We start from the raw sequence: 22,231 nt of genomic DNA, 5'->3' as shown, positions 1-22,231 counted from the left end.
CCATCAGGAATGTAGAATACAGAGACAAAGAATTAAAGAAGCAACAACCAGGTAAGACAAGGAGTCATGTGTTTCTTTAGACAGCTTAGCCACTGAGGACAGTGGGTATCCTTTGAAGGTCCTTCACCCAGAGTGTCTAATTAGACAGGAGAGCCCAGGGACCCCATTTTTCAGTTTTGAAATCAATGGTTTCTAAGGCAAGTGGGTGCTATATGGCATGATAAACTATGATGTAAGGATAATGGCCAGATGTCCCAGCCAATGTCCTCTTTACTATGATTTCAAAGCTGAGAATGTGATAGTGATGTACACACCTTAAAGCGCAGGTGCAGTTTAACACATCAAGTTTCTTCTCTTTTCCAATGAACAGCTCTTACTTGATTTATGAGCAGACTGCCACTACAGTTTTCTTTTCATTTGTCATTTTTCTCAACTAATAAATTTAAGTCATTCTTTACTATACTAAGTACATATTTAAAAATTCTGACAATGTCTATTGTAAGAACAGTGACAATATGTTTAGACACTTTTATTCCTCTAAGATTTAGATATCACACTTTGGAGATTCGTAATTTCAACTAATTGCAGTCAATCAACCTAAATCTTATTTATTTGTTATACTTTACATGTCTCAGATATTTAGAAAGTGCTAAAATTTCTAAGCACTCCTTACCAAAACTACAAATATTTCCAGTTTCTGGGTATTACAAAGAAAATTCCTAAGAACCTAGTTAAGCAAGTGTCCCTGTGGTATAGTGAGGTGTCTTTAGGGATTATGCTCAGGAGTGGTATAGTTGGGTCTTCAAGTAGAACTATGTGTGGTTTTCTGAGAAACTGCCAAGTTGATTTCCAGAGTGACTGTACACGTTTTCATTCCCACCAGGAGAAATATTCCTCCTGCTCCACATCCTCACCAGCATGTGCTATTGCTTGAGTTTTTTGTCTTAGCCATTTTGATGATATAAGGTGGAATCCCAATATTGTTTTGATTTACATTTCCCTGATCACTAAGTACCTTGAACACTTCTTTAAGTATTTCTCGGCCATGAGAGATTCCTCTGTTGAGAATTCTCTGTTTAACTCTGTATCCCATTTTTTAATTGGGTTATTTTGGTTGTTGGTGTCTAATGTCTTAGGTTCTTTTTATATCTTGGGTATTAGCACTCTGTCAGATGTAGGGTTGGTGAAGATATTTTCCCAATCTGTGGGTTGCCATTCTGTCCTATTGACAGTGTCCTTTCCCTTACAGAAGCTTTTCAGTTTCATGAAGTCCCATTTATTAATTGTTGATCATTCCGCCTGAGCTCTTGGTGCTTTTTTCAGTAAGGTGGCTTCCATATCAATGCATTCAAGGCTATTCCCCACTTTTTAGTTCTACTAAATTTAGTGTATCCAGATATATGTTGAGGAAAGAATCCAGATGTCACTCAACTGAAGAATGGATTTAAAAAAAACTAGTTCATTTACACAATGTAATAACACCTAGCTATTAAAAAACAGGACATCATGAATGTTTCAGGCATATGGATGGTACTAGAAAATATCATGCTGAATAAGGTAATCCAAACCCAAAAGGACATGCATAGTATCTACTCACTTACAAGCAAATATCAGTCATGAAGGACAAGATACCAGAGACCCAAAGAAGCTAAATAACAAGAAGGGTCCAAGAGAGGACACTTGATCATTCGCCATAAGGGGAATACCCATGTGGGATAGGGAAGGGAGTAGGGGAAGAATCAGGGATAGGAAGATCCAGGGAAAGAGGGTTGGGAAAGAAAATGGAGACTGAAGGTGAAGGGATTCCTTTCTAGGATATGCCAAAGTCCTGGGAGGCAGGGTGTCTAGGGAGTTTACAAGGGTCACTCTAGCTGAGTCTCCTAGCAGTGAGGTATACGGAGCCTGAAGTGACCACCTCCTGTAGCTGGGCTGGATAAAGACACCAACCCACCCATAAGACCTTTGACCCAAAATTTGTCTTGCCTATAAGATGTGCAGGGGCAAAGATAGAGCTGAGACTAAGAGAAGAATTAACCAATGACTGGTCGACCTTTAGAGCCAGGCCTTCCCTGACACTATCAATGATGCTCTGTTACACTTGCAGATAGGAGTCTAGCATAACTGTCCTCTGAGAGGCTCAGAAAAAGCAACTGGCCTAAACAGATGTACAGACTCATAGCCGCACATTAGATGGAGTTCAGGAAGTCTTGTGGAAGAGTTGGGAAAAGGATTGAAGGACCTGGAGGGGATAGGGACTAGAGAATACCAACAGAGTCAAATAACCTAGATGCTTGTTGGCTCCCAGAGATGAACTACCAAGCTAAGAGCTATATGGGCTGGACCAAGGCCATCCACATATACGTAGCAAATGTGTAGCTTGGTCTTCATGCAGGCCCTGCAACAACTGGTGTTGGAGGCTTACCCTGACTTTGTTGCCTACATGTGGATAGTGTTTCCCTAACTGGTCTCTTTTTCAGTGCAAGAGAATGTGCCTACTCCTTCAAAGATTTGTGCCAGGGTGGGTTGGTACCCAGGGGGGACCTCCCTTTTCAGAGTAGAGAAATTGGAGGGGAAGCCGCAATAGAATATAAAATGGAAAAATACATTTTTGGCTGTAGTAATTTCCTACCATAGCCAGGGTAGTCATTCTACTTTCATGTATTTATTACTAAACAAACATCATATATAATTCAAGTAGATATATACATCAATTAGATTATTCCAAGTAATATTGTATATCTGCATGTGTTATATGTATATCTGTTTACATGTGAAAATGTGTATGTCCATGTGAGAGGTCATGTGAAAATGTGTATGCCCCTGTGAGAGGTATCCTTAACAACTGCTTTCTGCCTCATATCTTTGTAACAGGATCTGTCATTGAATGCAGAAGGCAGTTGTGAAAGACAACTTCCATTGTTCAGGAATAGAAGATAAACCGTATGCAAAAGAGCTGACCATTGTGACTGAAGGTTCATTGGGAGAATGTAGCAAGGTAATGACAGAAGCAGTGTGAGCTGATCAACTGGAGAAAAAGAGAATAATAATCTAGTTCACAAACCATTTGTATGCCACTCTAAAACTTCTATTTTATATAAATGGCTTTTGTTATAGGTAAACCGATAAAACACAAATTATTAAATATAGCTCCTGGTATAAAAGACATTTTGAAGAGGGAAAAAAGTTGAAATTACCATGTACTATTGCAGGGTAGAAGCAACTAATTAAATGAGAAACTATTTGAAAATGGCTAAGGGACAGTGCATTTATGCAATTCTTGGTTCTTTTGGATAATAGTCTAAAATATATCATTTGATTTAATTCAAAAATTAGCAATCCCGCTCTTGAGGTTTTGCTTGAGGAAGTAAACAGGGAAAGGGAATTTAGCTAACAGCAATGACTAAACTCAGCAAAGTTACTTCTGGATGAGGTTCAGGACGCAATCAAGTATCTACCTTTAGTACCTAAACAGACACTGAAAGCACATCTTCACTCTTTATGTGGAATAAAGTATGCTGCAATCTTTACCAAGGCAAAGAATTTAATGCTACTTCAATGTGCTTCACACAAAATAATGTGAGTCTTTGTGGCCTATATATCTAGCCTCCTCCGAAGACAACTACTCACAATGTGTTGTTTGTTTTCTAAATAATGCTACAAGAAATATGCTAGAAGAAATTCTAGAAAATTCTAAAAATGCGTCTTTTTTTTACAAGCAATCAAACAGGCTAAGGAGAACAAAAGAGAAGAGTCAAGAACTCAGCGAATTTTTGGAAAATACTTAAAAGCAAATGCAGGATGAGGGAGAGGAGAGATTGCTCAGAGGTGGAGAATACTTGCTCTTGCAGAAGACCAAGGTTTGATTGATATTACCCACATAGCAGTTAGTGACCATCTGATGTTCCAGTTCTACAGGATCCATCTACTCTCTCTTCTGCTCGACACAGTCATCACAGGATCTTGGCAATTAGAGGTATGGGCATACAATACACCCATATACATAAATAAAATAAATATATCTTTAAAACTAAAGACAGATGTGTAGAAAATAAAAGTAAGTCCGTGTGAAATGAATGATAGCAACAATTGAGAGAGAATCCTTGTAGAAAGTTAGGTAAACAGCCCAGTGTCTATTAACAGAAGCTAACCTTGTCTATACTCCCTGAACAATGTGAAAGAACCAGGCCTTTGGAAAATGAAGATGTGAACACTAATTCTAGCAAGAGGCATGTATAGAGCTTCCTATGCATAGAGTATGTCAATTACAGGTCTGACTATAAGTAGGAAAATCAGACTACAAGCATTTGTGTAAACTTTGTATGAAGGTTTACACTCTATTTATTATAAAGGAAGTTGAATGCATCCTTGGTAGATGCCTAGGTTACAAACAGTATGTAACGATTTCATGAGTTGTCATCAAGAGGTGTTCTTAACTTTGGGACAGCAGAATTATCAGTGAATCACGGGGTCTATAGGATATGTTTTTATGCCCGGTCTTATGTGTACCTAGGACCAAGGCAACAGAAAGATGATTTGTCTTAGAGATGGAAATACTCTTTAGGGATGGGAATACTCTTTAGGTTGTAAATTAAAACAGAGATGAAGTACATTTCTGTCTGAAGAAAATGAGTTAACAGATGCACAAATGCAAGGATCTCATTGAAATGTACTTTCTGTACAGACAGTACATAAGATAGGGCACTTAGAGCAAATCTCATAGAACAATACAGTGGGGCCACGAGAAATGGGCTCAAAACCAAACTAGCAAACAAAAACTAGAGAGGCCATAACTAGTTTGAAAGAACCAAACCTCCAGGTCTTAGAATATAGAGTTTAATGCAAAAATAAGACATCATATCTTAATTTCTAAAAGATTCTTATGGTGGTAATACAAAGAAATAATTCCATTTGGAAAAAAAAAATGATCAGAGGCTGATACACTCACTCAGGCTATAAGGACTAAATTACAACCAGTGGACTTTGAAAGACCCTAGGGACAATCCAGAGGCCTAAGAAACCTAATTAATTTGATGATAAAGTGGTAAGGATAGTGGCTAAATGAGTCAGAAGACAGGCATCACCGGCTACTTTATGGAAAATAACAACACTACAATGGAAGACATATGAAGTTGGAGAAAAAAATAAGATAGCAGCCAAGTGAAGGAGTGGACAAAGAACTGATAATCTTCAGGTGTTCACATGTATGCAAGTTAAAATGGGCTATTTTACGAGGCACTCTAAAATTAATGGTTATTGCCTTAGGATAATGTCAGTAGTTTTAAATTAAAGTTGGATCTGAACATAAATATTGGTATGTATGTGGAGTGGATAAGCCTAATAAAAGTTTTATTGCTTTCTATTAGATTATAAAATCACTATTAATACAAAAATGATGTGAAACTAATATGACAATATTTTTCTAATCATGCCCATATAAGAAATCTTCAGAATTGGTTTAAGAATTAGATCAGATGCTTGCAATCCATTCAATACATGTATATATATATATATATATATATATATATATATATATATATATATACACACACACACACATACACACACACACACACACACTGTGGCAATTTTAAATGAGGCATCAATAAATGTCAGAGATTTCTAGAGTCATTGATCATTTCTATGTCATATAGTGTTTCTAATTATTTAAACAAAATTACGGGTATTTTGAAACATTAAAAAAAATCATTCACAAGGAAAAGAGCTTTATTAGTTTATGCTTATTTCCTAAACAACCTCCCTGGATCCTTGGTCACCTTTGCTTTGAACTCCATTTCCCTTTCTCTCACACAGCAGGTAATAGGAACTACAAGCCTATACCGAGAGGAGGAGCAAGAGTGAGAAGTGCTGTCTATATCTACTGGAATATTATTAATGTGTAATCATCCCACAGAAATAGAACTGACTTATCATAATAATATACTCCAGAAAAAGTTTTATGCACAAATTAAATGCCTTGGCTTTTCAAAAACCTGAGCCCATGTCCTAAGGGAGACAAACAGAGTTTCATTTTTACTAACCTTAGTTAATAAGTAGGATTTTATGCATTGTTGGCACTACACGTAATTGCTATATATAATTATAATATGTCCAACAATGCCTTCTTGTAGGTCACTGTGGTTATTACTATGGATCTAGATAATTAAAAGGGAATGAAAAACGGTTATAGCCCCAGAAGGGCAACTGTCGGTCTCTGGCTGAGTCTATGCAATGCTGGAATTGAAAATGCTTTACGCATCATCTGTGACCAATGTAAAAGTCCTTCCATAATTTTTAGCTGTAAGTTAACAAAAAAAAATGAGAACATTTTCTGGAATATGACAGCCACTTGATAAACCCAAAGTGACTGAAAAACTTAGTTTAAAGTTAAGGTATCATACAAGCAAGGGTACTACAAAATATACGAAAAACAAAACCTAAAAATCTAATCTCATTAGGTGATGTGTTTGTTCATGGAACATACCCAGAAAGTAAATAGCTCATTAAAATTAATGTTTGCATTTATTGTGCACTCCTGTGTATCTTCCTTCTTAAAAGTTAATGGAATAATTGTTACTACTGAATCATTAGATAATGGGAGCCTACCTAACACCTTAGCACTTGGGTATCAAATCTTAAAAGCAGTAGGCTATATCTCTATAATAATTATCCTTCTAGGAATATTTTTTAAGTTAACTTTAGGAATTATGGGTGCTTTCTTCCTATAATTCTAATTTTAAGTGCATGCTTCACTCTAATGTACTTTTGATTCGAGAGAAATAAAAATAATATTTACAGAATACACTTATGGTGTAGTTTTGAGATAGTAATTACCATCTATAGTTATTTGAGGGACGTTATTTTCAAAATTACATTCTAAGTATACCTTGCTATCTCCTAAGAAGGCGTAAGTTGAAAGAAAAACACTAAAAGAAGGTTACCTTTACATTGTTTCATGGTTTGATAACTCGTGTTTCTCTAAAGTCCAGGTTTTTTCTTTTTTCTTTTTCTTTTTCTTTTTTTCTTTTTTTTTTTTTTTGTTATCTTTTCTCTTTCTTTTTACAGGAAATGGCAGATACTGTATTTCCGGGGAAAGTGTCAGGACAATACCTGGAATACTCAGACAGACCCTCAGCTGCACGCCAAGCTGTGTACAAAGATGTGCTTAGCGCCCAGTACACTTACAATATTCCAGCCCCACCCAAATCCCAAGAGCCTCATGCACTTAGCACATCCATGCTTTCAAACTTGCTTCTCCCTCATGTAAATGAATATTTACTTTAGTCTTCCTTGGTTGAAGCCAAAATCCAGCTACCCTTGAAATATACCTCTCTTTTATTCACATCCAATCTGCCAAAAAACTTGTTGACACTCATCTTAATAAAAGAACACTTCGGGTCACTTATCTCCTCTTATTTCACCATCATCCTTATCATTGAGATCTCTAGGACCTTCTTGAATTGTGGAAATTATTCCTATCTAGTGTCAATCTCTACCCTTGACCACATCAGAAGCCTCATTCCCACACAGCAATTTGAAAGGTCCTATTTTTAACAAGTCAAACTTGTGTATCTTTTGCTCAGAATTTGCAAATGGATTTCCAACATTTCCCAAATACAAAAGAAAGTGTTGATGTTAAGATTATTAAGGTCTGGTGGAACACCGTTTTGACTTTCAACTCCCTAACACATCTCTGCTGAGTCTTTCAGATTCCTTATTTGGCTTACTCTGCATTACCTGTTTCCCCTGGGATTCTGGGGACATGCCTCTGCCTCAAGGATGTTCTGACTTCAGTTTTTCTCTTCTTTCTCTATATTTCTCACTTCTCTGCACACTGCAGGATCTCTGCTACATGCCGTCTTTTCATAAAAGCCCTGGCCCATCTTTATTCCTGAAGCTATCCTATACTGAATTCTGCCACATTTTATGTTCTCCTATAGAACCTTTGGTCACCAAATATGATTTAGGAATTTCAATGGATTTTACACTTGGCTTACTGTGAACTCAAGTAAATGGCAGCTGCCTGCAAATGAATTCTTTCAGGTGTCAGCTGTGCGGATTAGTTGGGGAGTCTTCCCTTTTGCTGAATGAATGTGTGGATATAAATATTATACAGTATTTCTTGCATTGACAATAATTTCAAACATACTAACTCAGTTAATTTTTTTTAAAAAAGTATAGGAAATCTAGAGAATAAAACTAGATAAAGGCTAAGGGATGCTAGAAACAGGTGACTCAGGAATCTGGGCTTCTAGCCTGAGTCGAAGCCTTCACTATGTCCTTAGATTCCAGCTCCAAGAGAGCAGACATCCCCAGAAGTTTAATCACACAGCCAAGTTACACAGCAGACCCAAGACACAATATCTCAATGGGCTCAGAAAAGAGGGCACTGGGGTGGTGCCCACTGGCCAGCACTGCTGTGCTTCACATGAACTAGGTAAAAGCTAAGTAAAAGTCTGGGTCTTTTCATGAAATACATTGAAATGTATGACTCCCGGGCATATGGGGAGCCAGGGAAGGAAGAAAACATATAGGGAGCTGGAGTGGTAGCACACAATGAAGAGTGTTTGTTTCCCAATCATTAGCAGCAAAATTCAGATGCCTGTAGCTACAAAGTAAGCCGTATGTCCAACATGCCTAAAACTCCAGATCCAAGGGACCCAATGCCCTCTTCTGGCCTCCGTGTATACACTAAACCCATTCACCTATGTGTGCATATGCTCATAAAGATACATACAAACAGCCATATACATAAGCAAATTAAATAGTATTTGAAATGTACTTTTTGAATAAGCACAATTAGCGCTGACAGTGAGTGGAAATGAGGAGTAATATAGCAGTGACATTTTGTTAGACCTGCCTCTGGGAGCAGGTGGCATTTGAGTAATGGTAGGAACGAAGCAGATGTGCAAAACTTGGAATCCTGACCCTGCCTGTGAAGGGAAAGGCCCATTTGATGATGCAGTAATGAGTGTCCGCAGAACAGAAACAACTGCCATGTGTGGGCCATGGAAAGGACGACAGCATATGTCCAAAAAGAAGGCATGCTCTTCATCTCAAGCCTGGTAAGTACGGCATGTCCTTACAGTAGGGGCTCTTATGACCCCACTTACATCCTCTAACACCTATTTAGTTCCTGTGAAATAAATGCAATATGGGAGAGTTGATAGTACAGAGTATGGTGAGAAAAATTATTAGCCTTTTGCACAGTGTGAGTGATGACTACTAGTATTAGAGATAGAAAATGAAAACCATAAATGAGTTCTAAATCAAAGATGTACCGGAATTACTGGGAGACTCCCCCTACAGGGGATCTAAGGTACCGGAGACCTGTACAACCTCTGAGCTACATCTCCATCCCTGACTGGAACATTTAATAGTAAAATTTGTAGAGTGGGAGATAGAAGAATCAAAATTATTTGTGGGACTTTAGCTAATATCTTTTTATACACTGTGGTTCTTTTACAACGATGAAGATTAGGAGAAATCCAGGCTTTCTGAGGTAATACAAATTTCTTCTTTGGACATGAGAGCTGGAGAATCCTACAAAATGTTCACACTTGGGGAAAATGTCAAGATATTGGAATTGATGGCCAGAGAATAGAAGATACCTGAGAAATGTACTTAGTGAAAAGATAAAGCTAAGAGCTGGTCTTTGGGGCAGTCCTTTAAGCATACATCTGACCCAAGAGGAGCAGTTCACTGGACAAGCTAAGAAGGAGGAGCATGGGAGTCAAGAGGAAATCCAGGGCACGTTAACAGCAGCTGGAGTCTCAGGAGGTCATACTGGAGTGGCCAACTCTCTAAGCAGTACCTGACTGGTGAAGAAAGTGAGAAGCTATGTGTGACCAGACCACTGGTAGGTTATAAAAAAACACCAGTGACTCTGATAAAGGGAGTTCAGAGGAGGGAGGTGGGAGGGTTAGTCTTGGCTCTCACCTTCTTGAGAATTTTTAGATACTATGGAAACAAATGTCTAATTACGTCTTTTAAGGAATATCTAGATTCAGTACATTGATCTGGAAGGATCAATGAATATAGGAGATATTCCAAGAGTTAGGATTCTGGACTGAATAAAAGGGGAAAGCCAACTGAGGACTCGCCTCTCTTTGTTTCCTGACTACTCATGTCACGTGATCAGCGCCTCAAACTCCTGCCACTACATCTTGTTTACCGTGATGGATTGTAGACACAAACTTGGGCCCAAATTTCAACCTTTTAAGTAGAAGTTGCTATTCCTTGTCATGACAACGCATCAAGAAACCAATGCAGAGAGGATCTCCAGTGTGCAGAGAATGGCAAGAAAAAATGGGATTGTGATGAGTCTGCATTTTCGCCATGTTTCTCATGAGAAAGCAGGGCACAGGACAGAACATGGGTAGAACCTAGTTCTCTAGACAAAAGAGGGGGTTTTAACTGATGTGTGTTATTGGAAGGCATTGTTTAGGTGGAAGGTATCACTCAAACATCTGTAAGAGTAGAAGAAATACCTAAACCATAGCTTAGAAAAACTCTTAATTAGTCTAATTTAAAACCCTTCTGGTTTCTTGCACTATATGAAAATGTAAATTACAAAGACATTAAGAATTTTTAAATTATCTGGATTTTAATATATATTTTTATTGTGACCTTGTTAAAAAAAAAACAGTAAAAACATGTTTTGATATATCTGTTTCTTTCCTACAAAAGAAATACATAATTAGCAGCATTTTCTGCACTTACACACAATCTATTTAATTATTTTAATATTCAACTATAAAGCAATTATCCTAGGTCACGATTCTCAAGAGAGAATAATAGGATTTTACCCTAAATCATAGGTTATAGGGTTTTGTATGACACACTGTATGCACAGATACAAAACTGGAGATTTTTTCCTTTATAATTTTCTAAAACAGTTGTGGGTTTAGTCATTTCTTTCATCTTAAATTATATTTGAATCAAATTCTGTAATTTTATGATGCCTTGGTATTGTGTGTCTTTGTCTGTGTGTGTGTGTGTGTGTGTGTGTGTGTGTGCATGTATGTGTCTGTCATCTGTTTATCTATGTCTGCTAAAAACAGAGAGAAGATAACTCCCCACTGAAATATGACCAGAGATAGTATATATTAAGGTGAATTTTAATTAGTGCTGAGTAAAACATTATTAGTATTATTTCTGTTCTTTTTAGTATTAATGGCCGTATGACTACTGTTGTTATATTTCAAAGTTAAGAAACCTATAAACTATAGCTCAAGAACATGTCCCACTGATATTGACAAACCAAAGCAAAATTAACTCTTGATCAATGAGAAAAACGTTCTTGCCTAAAAAAAGCATACAATAAATCAATACATATTTTACTGCAGTATTGAACCTGAGCCTCATGCAGGTTAGTCAACTGCTCTAAAACACAGCTCCATTCCTAGTCATTGAAAAGTGTTATAATTATCTGTTTTATGTTAAGTGAGTGTGTGTGCACATGCATGCACACACATGTATGTAGAGACACTGGGGTAAGGTTCCTCATTTATGTGTCACCACACTCCATTTTATTCTTTGAGAAAAGGTCTCTCACTGAAATTGGAATAGGCTGGTGACCAGCAAATCACAGCACTCTTCCTGTCCTTGTATCCCACAGTCCTGGGATTACAGGAGCTGGTCATAACCAGCTTTGAAAATGGATGCTGAGAATTTGAACTCAGATACACATACTTCCACCACAAACACTCTTAATGACAGAGCAGTTTTATCAAACAGTTTTTAAACTTCTTAACTTTCATTTTATTTGCTCATTTATTTACTGTGCATGCATGCGCATGCGTGTGTGTGTGTGTGTGTGTGTGTGTGTGTGTGTGTGCACCTTTGTGCACAAATGCACTTGTGGGAGGTAAAGGATGATATGGAGGATAAATGAGGATCCCTTAGAGCTGGAGTTAGATGTGTTTCCAGGGTGCCAGCTTCCTAAGTGTGCCCTGGGGTCTGAATTCTCAGAATAGCGCAGGCAACATGCTTGAGCACTGATTCTTCTCTCCAGTTCCCTCACACCTGGGCAAACCAGAGAAACACTAAATATTACTTTGGAATTATATTTTATGGCTGGCTGATGACTGAAAGTTAAAACAGGATAAACGGGAAGAATTGAAAGAATAAAATAGATGGGAGCCACAGCAACACAAAGCAAGGAAGAAACGGTGGTACCAGGAGCAGAAATGAACAGAATGCCAATAAAGCAGACAGCCCCCAAACGAGGTGTCCCAAAGCAGCAACTTGATTTAAGTCATCCTTAGATTAACCACCATTCTTTCTACTGGTTCACCTTTCCACTGCCTAAGCCATAAAGGCAGAGCCACTCTCCTAATAAAATTGCTAGCAAAGATAATGAAATCTCTCCCTGGGCTGCACTAGTGGTTATGGGGCAGCTGGCTTTGTAGATGCTGGAAAGAGCGAAACCTGAAAATCCTGAAATCTGGATTCTTGTTTTTTTACAAAGCAACTATTTCTCTCTTTTTCTTCTCTCATTGAATAAAGGCATCTCCTTTAACTTCCACTTAATTTCTTAACTGATCAACTCCTTTCCATAAAGCATGCCAGCAATGCTGGCTATATCTAATTGCTTGAGCTCAGTGGTCATGCCCAGCGCCACTACAGAGCTAATGTAGGTGACTATGAAGAATCAAATAGTTTATTATCAAATGTCTTTGTGAGCCAAGGTTTTCTACTGTAATGTAATTAACTATTAATTTATGAGATGAAATATGAGTATGTGAAACAAAATTGCTATCAATGAAAACTAAATTAACATGAAAAGATGGAAAAAATCACCCTCTGAAAGAGCCTGGAATTCTCGTTTTAGATTAAAGAAAACACACGTTAAAACTGTGAGTGCTAATAGCCTTACTATGACCAAGGCTATTGGTTTTTCTCCACTGATGGCTGCCCTATTGCTAATGACAACACACAATTTGTTGAACAAGGAAAAGTAGAATTTATACCCTTCTAGAGTCTTCATGACTATGGCACTAGAAGGGGCTCTGCATACTACCAAAGGACAAAGGTAGATACTCACCTAATCTACATCTAAACCTCAATCTAAAATTGTGAGCTGCCTGAAAAATATGGCGGTGCAATGACAGCACAAAGCTTGTGAGAGTAACCAACTGGTATCTGATTTGAATTAAGTACTATTCTAGGAGAGAGGACCTATAGCTGACACTGCTGGATGGCCAAAATCCTGGGACTAGATATAACAAGGTCCAAGGGGAAAAGCCAAATACTAATGTTCTGCTAAAGGGATTTTTAAAACTTACTCCAAAATAACATTCTACAGTATACATAGATCAGTGCTTTGCTCATCAATCATCCAAGAAGCTTTCTCTTGAAGCAGATGAGAACAAATAGAGAGAGACCCATAAATCAACAATGTTCAGAGAGTGAGAGACCTTAGGACACGTCATATACTGGCTGTATGCATCAAATACTTCTCCCTCGAGCATCAAGAAGCCTATGGAAGAAGAGGCAGAAGGAGTATAAAAGCTAAAAGGGATGGAGGACACCAAGAAAAAGAAGGCTTTCTGAACAGGGAAGGACTAATGCACATGTGAGCTCACACAGACTGTGGCAGCATGCATTGTCTACACTGACTGAGCTCCTAGAGCTGAAAGCAGTAGAAACATACCCTCATTCTTGACCCAGAAGCACTTTCCAGTGGACAACCTCTCACTCATGAAAATTCAATTTCTCCAAGGGATTCTCACTGGAGAAACAAGACACTCTTAAGGATAGGCTGACTGCACAGCGTAGTCAACAAAAAAGCACTCAACTACGCATTTGGTGAGTCGTGTCTCATAATGCTGAATAAGGCTTTCTTTTCTTTACTTTCATTTTTGTCTTTTGTTTCTTTCACTTTACAGGTCCTTTGTGAGTACCTTCTAGACCTTCAGGTTTTCTGTCTTTATGAGATTCCTGTGTGTAAATACACGTGTCTTAGTGTCATGTATTTCTTGTACTTGTTCTTTGGCTATTTTTCTTCTTTATGTTTTTTTTCTTATTCCAACTTGCTTTTATTTTAATTTATTATTGTTCCTTTCAATAATAAATGAGAAATAGAAAAGTTATGGATCGGGATGGAAGGGGAGAAAGGAAGGAACAGGGAGAAGTAAGGGAAGAGGAAACCATAATCAGAAGATATAAAGAATCTATTGTCAATAAACAAGGAAAAAGAGAACTCAATACATATATTGTCTTTGGAACAGACTATTAGACATTTGTTCAAACAAGAGTATTTCTTCCTAGAAAGTGATTATCTATTATAAATCTTTTTTTTTATTATCAAATCAAATCTGCACATTCTTGCCATTGCCTGGGCTGAGTAGAATGTACTGCAGAAAGTTCTTAAAAACCAATTCTAAAATAACTAGGTCTCTTTTTATAACAAGTCAAATTATACCCACTGATGAAGTATAAGTAAAATATGTGAAAATAAAATAATTTTATATTTTAAAATAAAATTGTAGCTGGTGCTTAGCTGATGTAAGAAATAGCATACTGAATCACATCTAGTTAAGAGGAATTTAATGAAAGTTACAACCTTACTTCCAAAGATATACACATGCACATAGAGACACATATAGACAGACACACAAAGACACACAAACACACATAGACATACACACACAGCTATATGTCCTAATTTAATTAGAATCATAAGAGATGAATGCATAATTTTTTATGACTCTCTTCAAATGTTAATAGAAATTTCCAACTCATTGACATATGGGTTTTAATCCTGTAATTAAAATCATATCAATTATGCTACATATACATAAAGTATCATATATAACATTCTTGTTTTTAAGATAATCCAATACTATTCACACATATATGTGTGTATGCATATATATACATATATATATAAATGAACATATATGTAGACACATATGTGCGCATATACAATATACCCCACATATGTATTATATGTATATATATATATGCATATGTATGCCATACCATGTGATATATCTATATGTATATATGTATTAACTATGTGATATGTATGTATACATATATAACATATATGTACATATATGTATACATACATATCACATCACATATAATATCATCAAAAGCTACAGACACATTTCAAATGAAAAAGAAAACTACAGGTAAAATAGATGTAATTACAATACAACAAGATATTACTCTTGCTGAAGAAGTTTAGGAATAATGACAGATCTTTTTCCTGTATATATTAACCAAATCATAGATTCTTGAGGAAAAATTGCATATACTTTAAATTATATGTAAAAGTGAAAGACTGTGATGCTACTAATCTAAGCTAAAATTAATATTTAAGATTATTGACAAAAAGTATTTACTGAAGTTTAAGTTTTTCACAACGTTTTGTTTTATATTTACAAATTACTGACAGGAACATTCTTCTCTAAAAGAAAAATAAACATTGCCAAACATGTCAATGGCAAAAAGATATTAAAAATACATTTTCTATATGTATAGATGTAAATGTTCAGATTCATAAAGCAATTATAGTCTAATAAATGTGACATAATGTTTTTATTTTAAGTCAATGTACCCACAGTTCATGAAATTATGACTTCAAAAAGAACAAATTAAAACTTGCATTACTCGAAAAGTACATTGCTGGAATCAAGAAAATTATTAAAATCCATAGTTTCTCAAATCTTGGGTTTAAATAATTCTTGGAAACTCTCTTAAATCCATGCGTGTTCTTGTAAGTTGGAACTACAAGCTCAATAGTAATAATTACAATAATGTACTTAGTCTACACTGCCACCAAGTGCCTAAACCAATTAAATTGCAATGTTCCAGAGGCTATAAGTGGATTCTTTCATTGCTGTGAGAAGCTAAAGCATCTATTTGCACACAGGGTAATAGCAGATCACATAAGCTATGGATAGTTAAGAGAACACCACAGTTTAGACAGGGCAGCAAGATCTCAAAAGCATTAAGAAAACTGAAAGTCCTACCAGCTCACTGGGAGTTCATGAAGTCTGAAAATATTGTTTAGCTTGTAGTCAAATTTTGCTGCAGAAACGTTTTCTGTATATGAAGTCAAGTTTGAATCTGGTTGCATATCTACAGGAAACTCTGAATCCTGTGAGGGGGACATGGGGATAAAGCTCTCTGTTAGATGTCTATATTATTATACACACCGATCTGTCTTACTTAACACCCAGTTCTAAGAAAAATACCATTATAGATGACTCTTACTATCAATTCCTCATAGTCCACTGCAACTTTGGGAAAATATACAAGAAAGACAAAATTTAAAATAAGGTATTCACTTGTTTTCATAGCAGAATTTAGTTCTAAATTGCAAACATATTAAAATTTACTTGAGCGCCTTCCCTTGGTAGATAAAGTGATGTACAATTTAACATCTTATATGATTTGTCAATTGTCATTTTTTGATAATCATTCAACCTTGACATCAATTTCATTCCAGCAGTCAAAGCCTAAGGATTTGTGTAGTACATTTGTCCTATGCTAACTGTATGCCTATATTTTCATGAATAGCAAAATGACACTTGCTAACTGGTTAATTATGGTTTTCTTGCTTACATTTAAGGAACTGGGATTACTTCAAAGGTATTTGGCAATAGTAAAAGATTTCTGTTAGAGTTCTTCAAGTAACAAACATTAGGATTCACATCTCCATTTGTCAGTTAACCCTCTCCCCAACAAGCAAACTTCATAAGACACGGATGTATCCTCAGTGAAGACATGATTAATACAAGTATTCAAATCCTTGGTGGCTTATATATTAACTCTTTAAAATAAAACATACATACACACACACACACACACACACACACACACACACACAAATAATCTATTGTATTTACTTCCTAAAATTGTCATTAGAAATGGAGTCATATATTTTTTTTATACTCAAACTTTTTTTTTCAAATAGTATTTCTAAAAGCTACTCTCTCTCAAATAATATTCTTGGCATGGTAAACCTATCAATGAACAAAGCCAGTAACAAATCATGCTCTCACAGATGTTACATTCTAATATATGGTGAGAGCTGAAAAATATTAACCAACTTTTGTAGGTGGGATATTTTTCTGAATAACATAATAACATGTATTATTATGGGATATATACAATTTTCACACATTTCATAATACTACATAGAAAAAAATGAATTCTAGTCTCACATCAAGATATAGCTACACATTTTTGGTGAACTATTTAATTTCTTCACCTTAGTTTCTATAAATTTGAGACCATGGTTTCTTTTCTTTTTGAAAATAATTTTATTATTGTTTCTATTGTTATTGAAAACATGAAATATATTTTGATCATGTTTTACACTCCCCAATTCCTACAATATTCTCACCATCTCCCTACCGAGCTGAGTTTATGTTCTCTGACTCCCTCAAACAAGAAAACAAACAAAAGTTATGCATGTGCGTGATGCCCACAGGAGACCTCCCCTTTCCTTGGGAGAAAAGGAGAGGAGGGGAGGGGTTGGAGGGGAGGGGATGGGAAAGAGAGGAGCTGGGAGGAGAAGTGGGAGGGACAGCTGTGACTGTGATATAAAGTGAACATATAATTTAGTGAATACAAAAATCATAAATACACACACACACACACACACAAATCAAAACAAACAGAAAGACCAATAAGATAGAAAATGTAGACTAAAAGGCAAAAATGAAACAGAAAGTGCACAAATATACCAGTGAGTTCATTTTGTGCTGGCAACATACTCCTGGACATGGGAACTCTCCTAAATCATCATTGGTATACCCAATGGAATACCACTGGGAAAAAAACATCCCCCTTTCTAGCTTGTATCATCTGCAGATAGTTTCTTGGCTAGCAGTGGGTCACCATGCCCAGTTTCTCCTCTCAGCACTTGAACTTGTGTAGCTCTTGTACATGATAGCACAATCTTTGTGACTCCATAGTGCAACAATACCATTGTGCATAGAAAACACACTTTACTCAGAATCATCTATCACCTCTTGCTTGTACAATCTTTCTGCCTCCTTTTCAGCATAGATCCCTGAGACGAGAGTGAAGATTTTAGAGAAGAAGTTACATTTAGGACTGTGTGCTCCAAAAGTTTTTTTCTCCAAACATTATTCTTAAACGAACCTCAGTGTTAATTCTAATATATTTCAAGAAGCTTCTTTGATAATTTTGTGAGAGCACTGATCCATGGATATGGAAATGTGACATTAGGAGCCATTTTTTGCTATGCTACTTTAGAAGAGTAATATTATTGCATTTCCCCATGAGCATGTGTGTTCTATCTAGTCTCAGGTTCTGGACCACTTGAACAACATCAAGTATTGGTTCAATCTCATGGGGTGGGCCTTAAATTCAATTACCTTTAAAAAGTGGTTGGTTACACTCATGCCACTTGTGCCTCTATTGTACCAGTGTATCTTGCAGACAGGTCACTTTTATAGGTTGCACAGTTTACAGCTGTGAATGCTACCTAGAGAGCAGGGACAAATCTTCTATTTAGGCACCAGTTCTATTTGTGTGTGTATGTGTTTGATGACATAGGTGTTATCTTCATAAATAAAACTTTACAATCTGGTTGTAGAGAGTAACTAAAGGCATTTGCAATAACCTGTGATATTTGAGGTTTTACACTGGGCCCCTTTATCCAATGACCAAAGATGATGTAATTGATTCCAGGCACTGGAAGTTTCATTTGGAGACATAAGATGTCTAGTTGAAGCATTGTCTACCTTAGTATTTTGCGACTCCATTTAGATTCATTTCATATTTGTATATGTCTTAGGAAGCATTTAAATAGTAATTTTTCACATCTTTTCAAATGACCTTCAGTGTTAGTTGTCCTAAATTAATTCTTCCTCTACCCCTCCCATTTTTCTTCCCTGTTCAAACCTCCTATTCCAGTTATGTCTTTGTCTCTCCATATATGGTTATATTATTTCCCCCTTCCTTTGGAGAAATTTTGCTCCCACTAGTACATTACTTAGTGCTTAAACTCTGTGGTTATTAAATTATAACACACATATCGAAAGCTTAAAAGCTAATAACCACATATAAGAGAAAACATACAATATTTACAATTGCAGGTCAATTTGATCCTACTAATCAACATTTCTCTTTTAATATCAATACAATTTTATTTTTATTACTATAGCCATGTAATATTATTTGAAATCTAGGTTGGTGATATCCCTAACATTTGTATTATTCAGGATTGTTTAGGCTATCCTGGCCTTTTTACATTTCTATATAAAGTTTAGGGTGTATTTTTAAGTTTCTGTGAAGCATTGTGTTCTAATTTTTATGGGGATTGAATTGAATCTGTAGATTACTTTTGGTAGGATGGCCATTTTCAAATTATTTATTCTGACTATCCATGAACATATGAAAATCGTTCTATCTTCTGGTGTCTTCTTTTATAGATGACATCATATCATTTCTTTCCTACTTATATCCCTTGATCTCCTTCAGTTGACTCGTTGCTCTAGTTAAAACTCCATGCTATACTGAGTAGATACAGAAAGAACGAGTATCCTTTATCTTATTCCACATTTTAGTGAAAACGCTTTGTGTTTCTCCATGTATAGGTTTATATAGGCAGTAAGACTGATGTAAGTTGCTTTAATTATGTGGATGTATGCCCTTTGTATGCAAGGACTTCTATCACAAAGGAATGCTGGGGTTTGTCAAAGGTCTTTTCTGTATCTAATGAGATGACCCTGTAGTTTTGTCTCACATCTGCTTATTTGGTAGATTAAGGTTATCAATTTATGTATGTTGAATCATCCTGCATCTCTGTGATAAGCTAGCATGACCATGGTATTACTGGATTCAGTTTATAAGTATTTTATAAGAATTTTTGCAACTATGGGCATAAAAAGGCTGGTTTATAATTTTCATTTTGGAGGAATTGTTTTTGTGAGGTTTTAGCATTTATAAAAAAAGTTTAAAATGTTTCTCTAGTTTATATTTTCAAAAGAATTTCAGGAGTATTGGTATTATTTCTTCTTTGAAGGTTTGGTATAATCTGTACTGACCCGTTTTTAGGAAGAGACAATTATACTTTTAACTACTGTTTCTATTTCATTAGAAGTTATGTGATTGTTTAAATTGCTTGTTTGATCTTTATTTAACTCTGTTTTTATTCTTCTTTTATACAATAAAACCTGACCACAGCCTTCCCTCCCTCACCTTCTCCCAATAAACCTTTCACCTCTCCTCTTCCCCAGATCCACTCTTCCTCCTTTTCCCTTCAGAGAAAAATCAGGGCTTCTAGTAATAGCAACCCGACACAGCATAGCAAGATGCAAATAGGCTAGGCTTAAACCGTCATTATCATCATCTGCTGTAGGAAGCATCTCTGATTGACAAATGGGCCAGGCACCAATTAATGGGTATAGTACATATTTTCGGTTGTGTTTGATCCTACCCTATGACTTTGAGCCATCCAGCTTGCAGATCCTGAGGATCCAGGTAGTGTCCTGCATGGATACCCTTTCTTGGGTGTGTTGTTAAGCTACTAACATGAGATCTCTCCAGTTTTTTAATGGAGGCACTTAATGCTATGAACTTGCGTTTTATAACCACCTTCACTGTGTCCCATAAGCTTAATATGTTATTTTTATTTTTATTCCATTCTAAAAACATTTTAATTTTCCTTTTAATTAATGTCTTGCCACATTTTCACTCAGTGGTGAATTGTTCTGTTTCTACGAGATTTTATACTTTTTGACGTTTCTGTTATTGTTAATATCCATCTTTAATGCATGGTGATCAGACAGGATGCAAAGTATTGTTTCAATTTTCTTTGATCTGTTGAACTGGTTTGTGTTGTAGCACATTTGGAGAGCGTACCATGAGGTGCTGCTGAGAAGAAAGTACATATTTTGTGTTTGGGTGGAATGAGCAGCAGATGCCTGCTAGGTTCACTTGATTTATGACATTCTTTAACTCCATTCTCGGTTTAGTTTTTGTCTGCATGACCTGTCTATTGAAGAGAGTGGAATATTGAAGTTCCCGGTTCTCAATTCATCCTGAAGTTTCCATGTAACACTATCAAAGTCACAGTTTTATCTGACACATGAGTCTGTTTTGTAAAAACTATTATTGTTATATTTTGTATACTATTCTATTATTTTTGACTTTTTGTAGTTTTCAATGCTACTAACAGAGCTTTCTCTATATAAAACAGTATTGCATTGATTACTTTTCCTAAGGCACATACACACTTTCAGAAGTATAAATAATGCAAATGAGAAAAATATTTGACAAAAACATTACAGCTCTTCACGGTTATCTCTTTAGATATCAATTTATATTCCTATCATATAGTACTGAGTTAACAATGCAAATATATACACACACATGCATAGTGCTGTGTTAACACTGTAAGCACACACACACATGCATTGTACTGTGTTAACAATGTAACTACATACACATGCATTGTGTTGTATTAACAATGTAAGTACACACACCTGTACACAGAAAACTCCATTACTTAAAAACACCTATATGCAACAATTTCATGAGCATTGTACTGAACTACAAAAAGATAACAAAATAGAGCATTAAGAAACAGTTACTAAGTCTTGTTGCCTGTCTCTATACTCAGATGAAAATAAGAATATGTAACAATAACTAAGAAGCTATTTGAAAGAAGATTTACAAAAACAAACAAGAGAAGACCTAGTTATAGTAATGATGGGTCAGCATGTAAGCACTCACAGAGACAGAACCCAAGACTCACGTTAACCAACCAGCATTCCAGGAACCATAAGCCAACAAATAGTCAAAGAATCGGGAAGGTCAATGTAAAATTCTTAAATAAAGAATGCATAGAAAACAGAGGGAGAAAATAATGCATTCAGCTATCCCCAGCCATCACCAATTCTTTTTATTGACAAGGTACAACTGCAAGGAAAGCTAAGCTTTCAGGAATATGCTTCAGCAGCTGGTGGCTCTCAACTCTGCGACTTGAAAGCATCTCACAGCTTGAATTAAAAATACCACAATCTCTGGTTCCACCCCAGACTAAATGACTATCAATTTTTGAGAGTGAGGCTTTCTATATGAAGTAAAACTCAGGCCTGAAAACCAGGCCTCTCCATCACTATTCAGCTACAATGTGAGTTGAAATGTACAGTTATGCAAGCTGTTGGCCATGTTTTGTTTGTTTGTTATGTTTTTGTTGTTTTCTCAAGTTAACTAATGAAGAGGAAACTTTTAAGGT

The 22,231-nt window shown here is 36.1% G+C and overlaps 1 protein-coding gene across 2 annotated transcripts in view; it reads right to left on the bottom strand.

The window, feature by feature from the left end:
• Positions 1–22,231, bottom strand: part of Spag16 (sperm associated antigen 16) — an 834,729-nt gene that overhangs the window by 686,234 nt on the left and 126,264 nt on the right. For both annotated transcript variants that reach the window (XM_021198510.1, XM_021198512.1), the window contains one exon: positions 15,984–16,111. In XM_021198510.1, coding sequence (XP_021054169.1) covers positions 15,984–16,111 — 128 coding nt within the window. The remainder of the gene's footprint in view (positions 1–15,983; positions 16,112–22,231) is intronic.

Source organism: Mus pahari, chromosome 5 (genome assembly GCF_900095145.1).
Source record: "Mus pahari chromosome 5, PAHARI_EIJ_v1.1, whole genome shotgun sequence".
NCBI lineage: Eukaryota > Metazoa > Chordata > Mammalia > Rodentia > Muridae > Mus > Mus pahari.
Note: the sequence above shows the minus strand (reverse complement) of the source record. Positions and strands in the feature narration are given on the sequence as shown.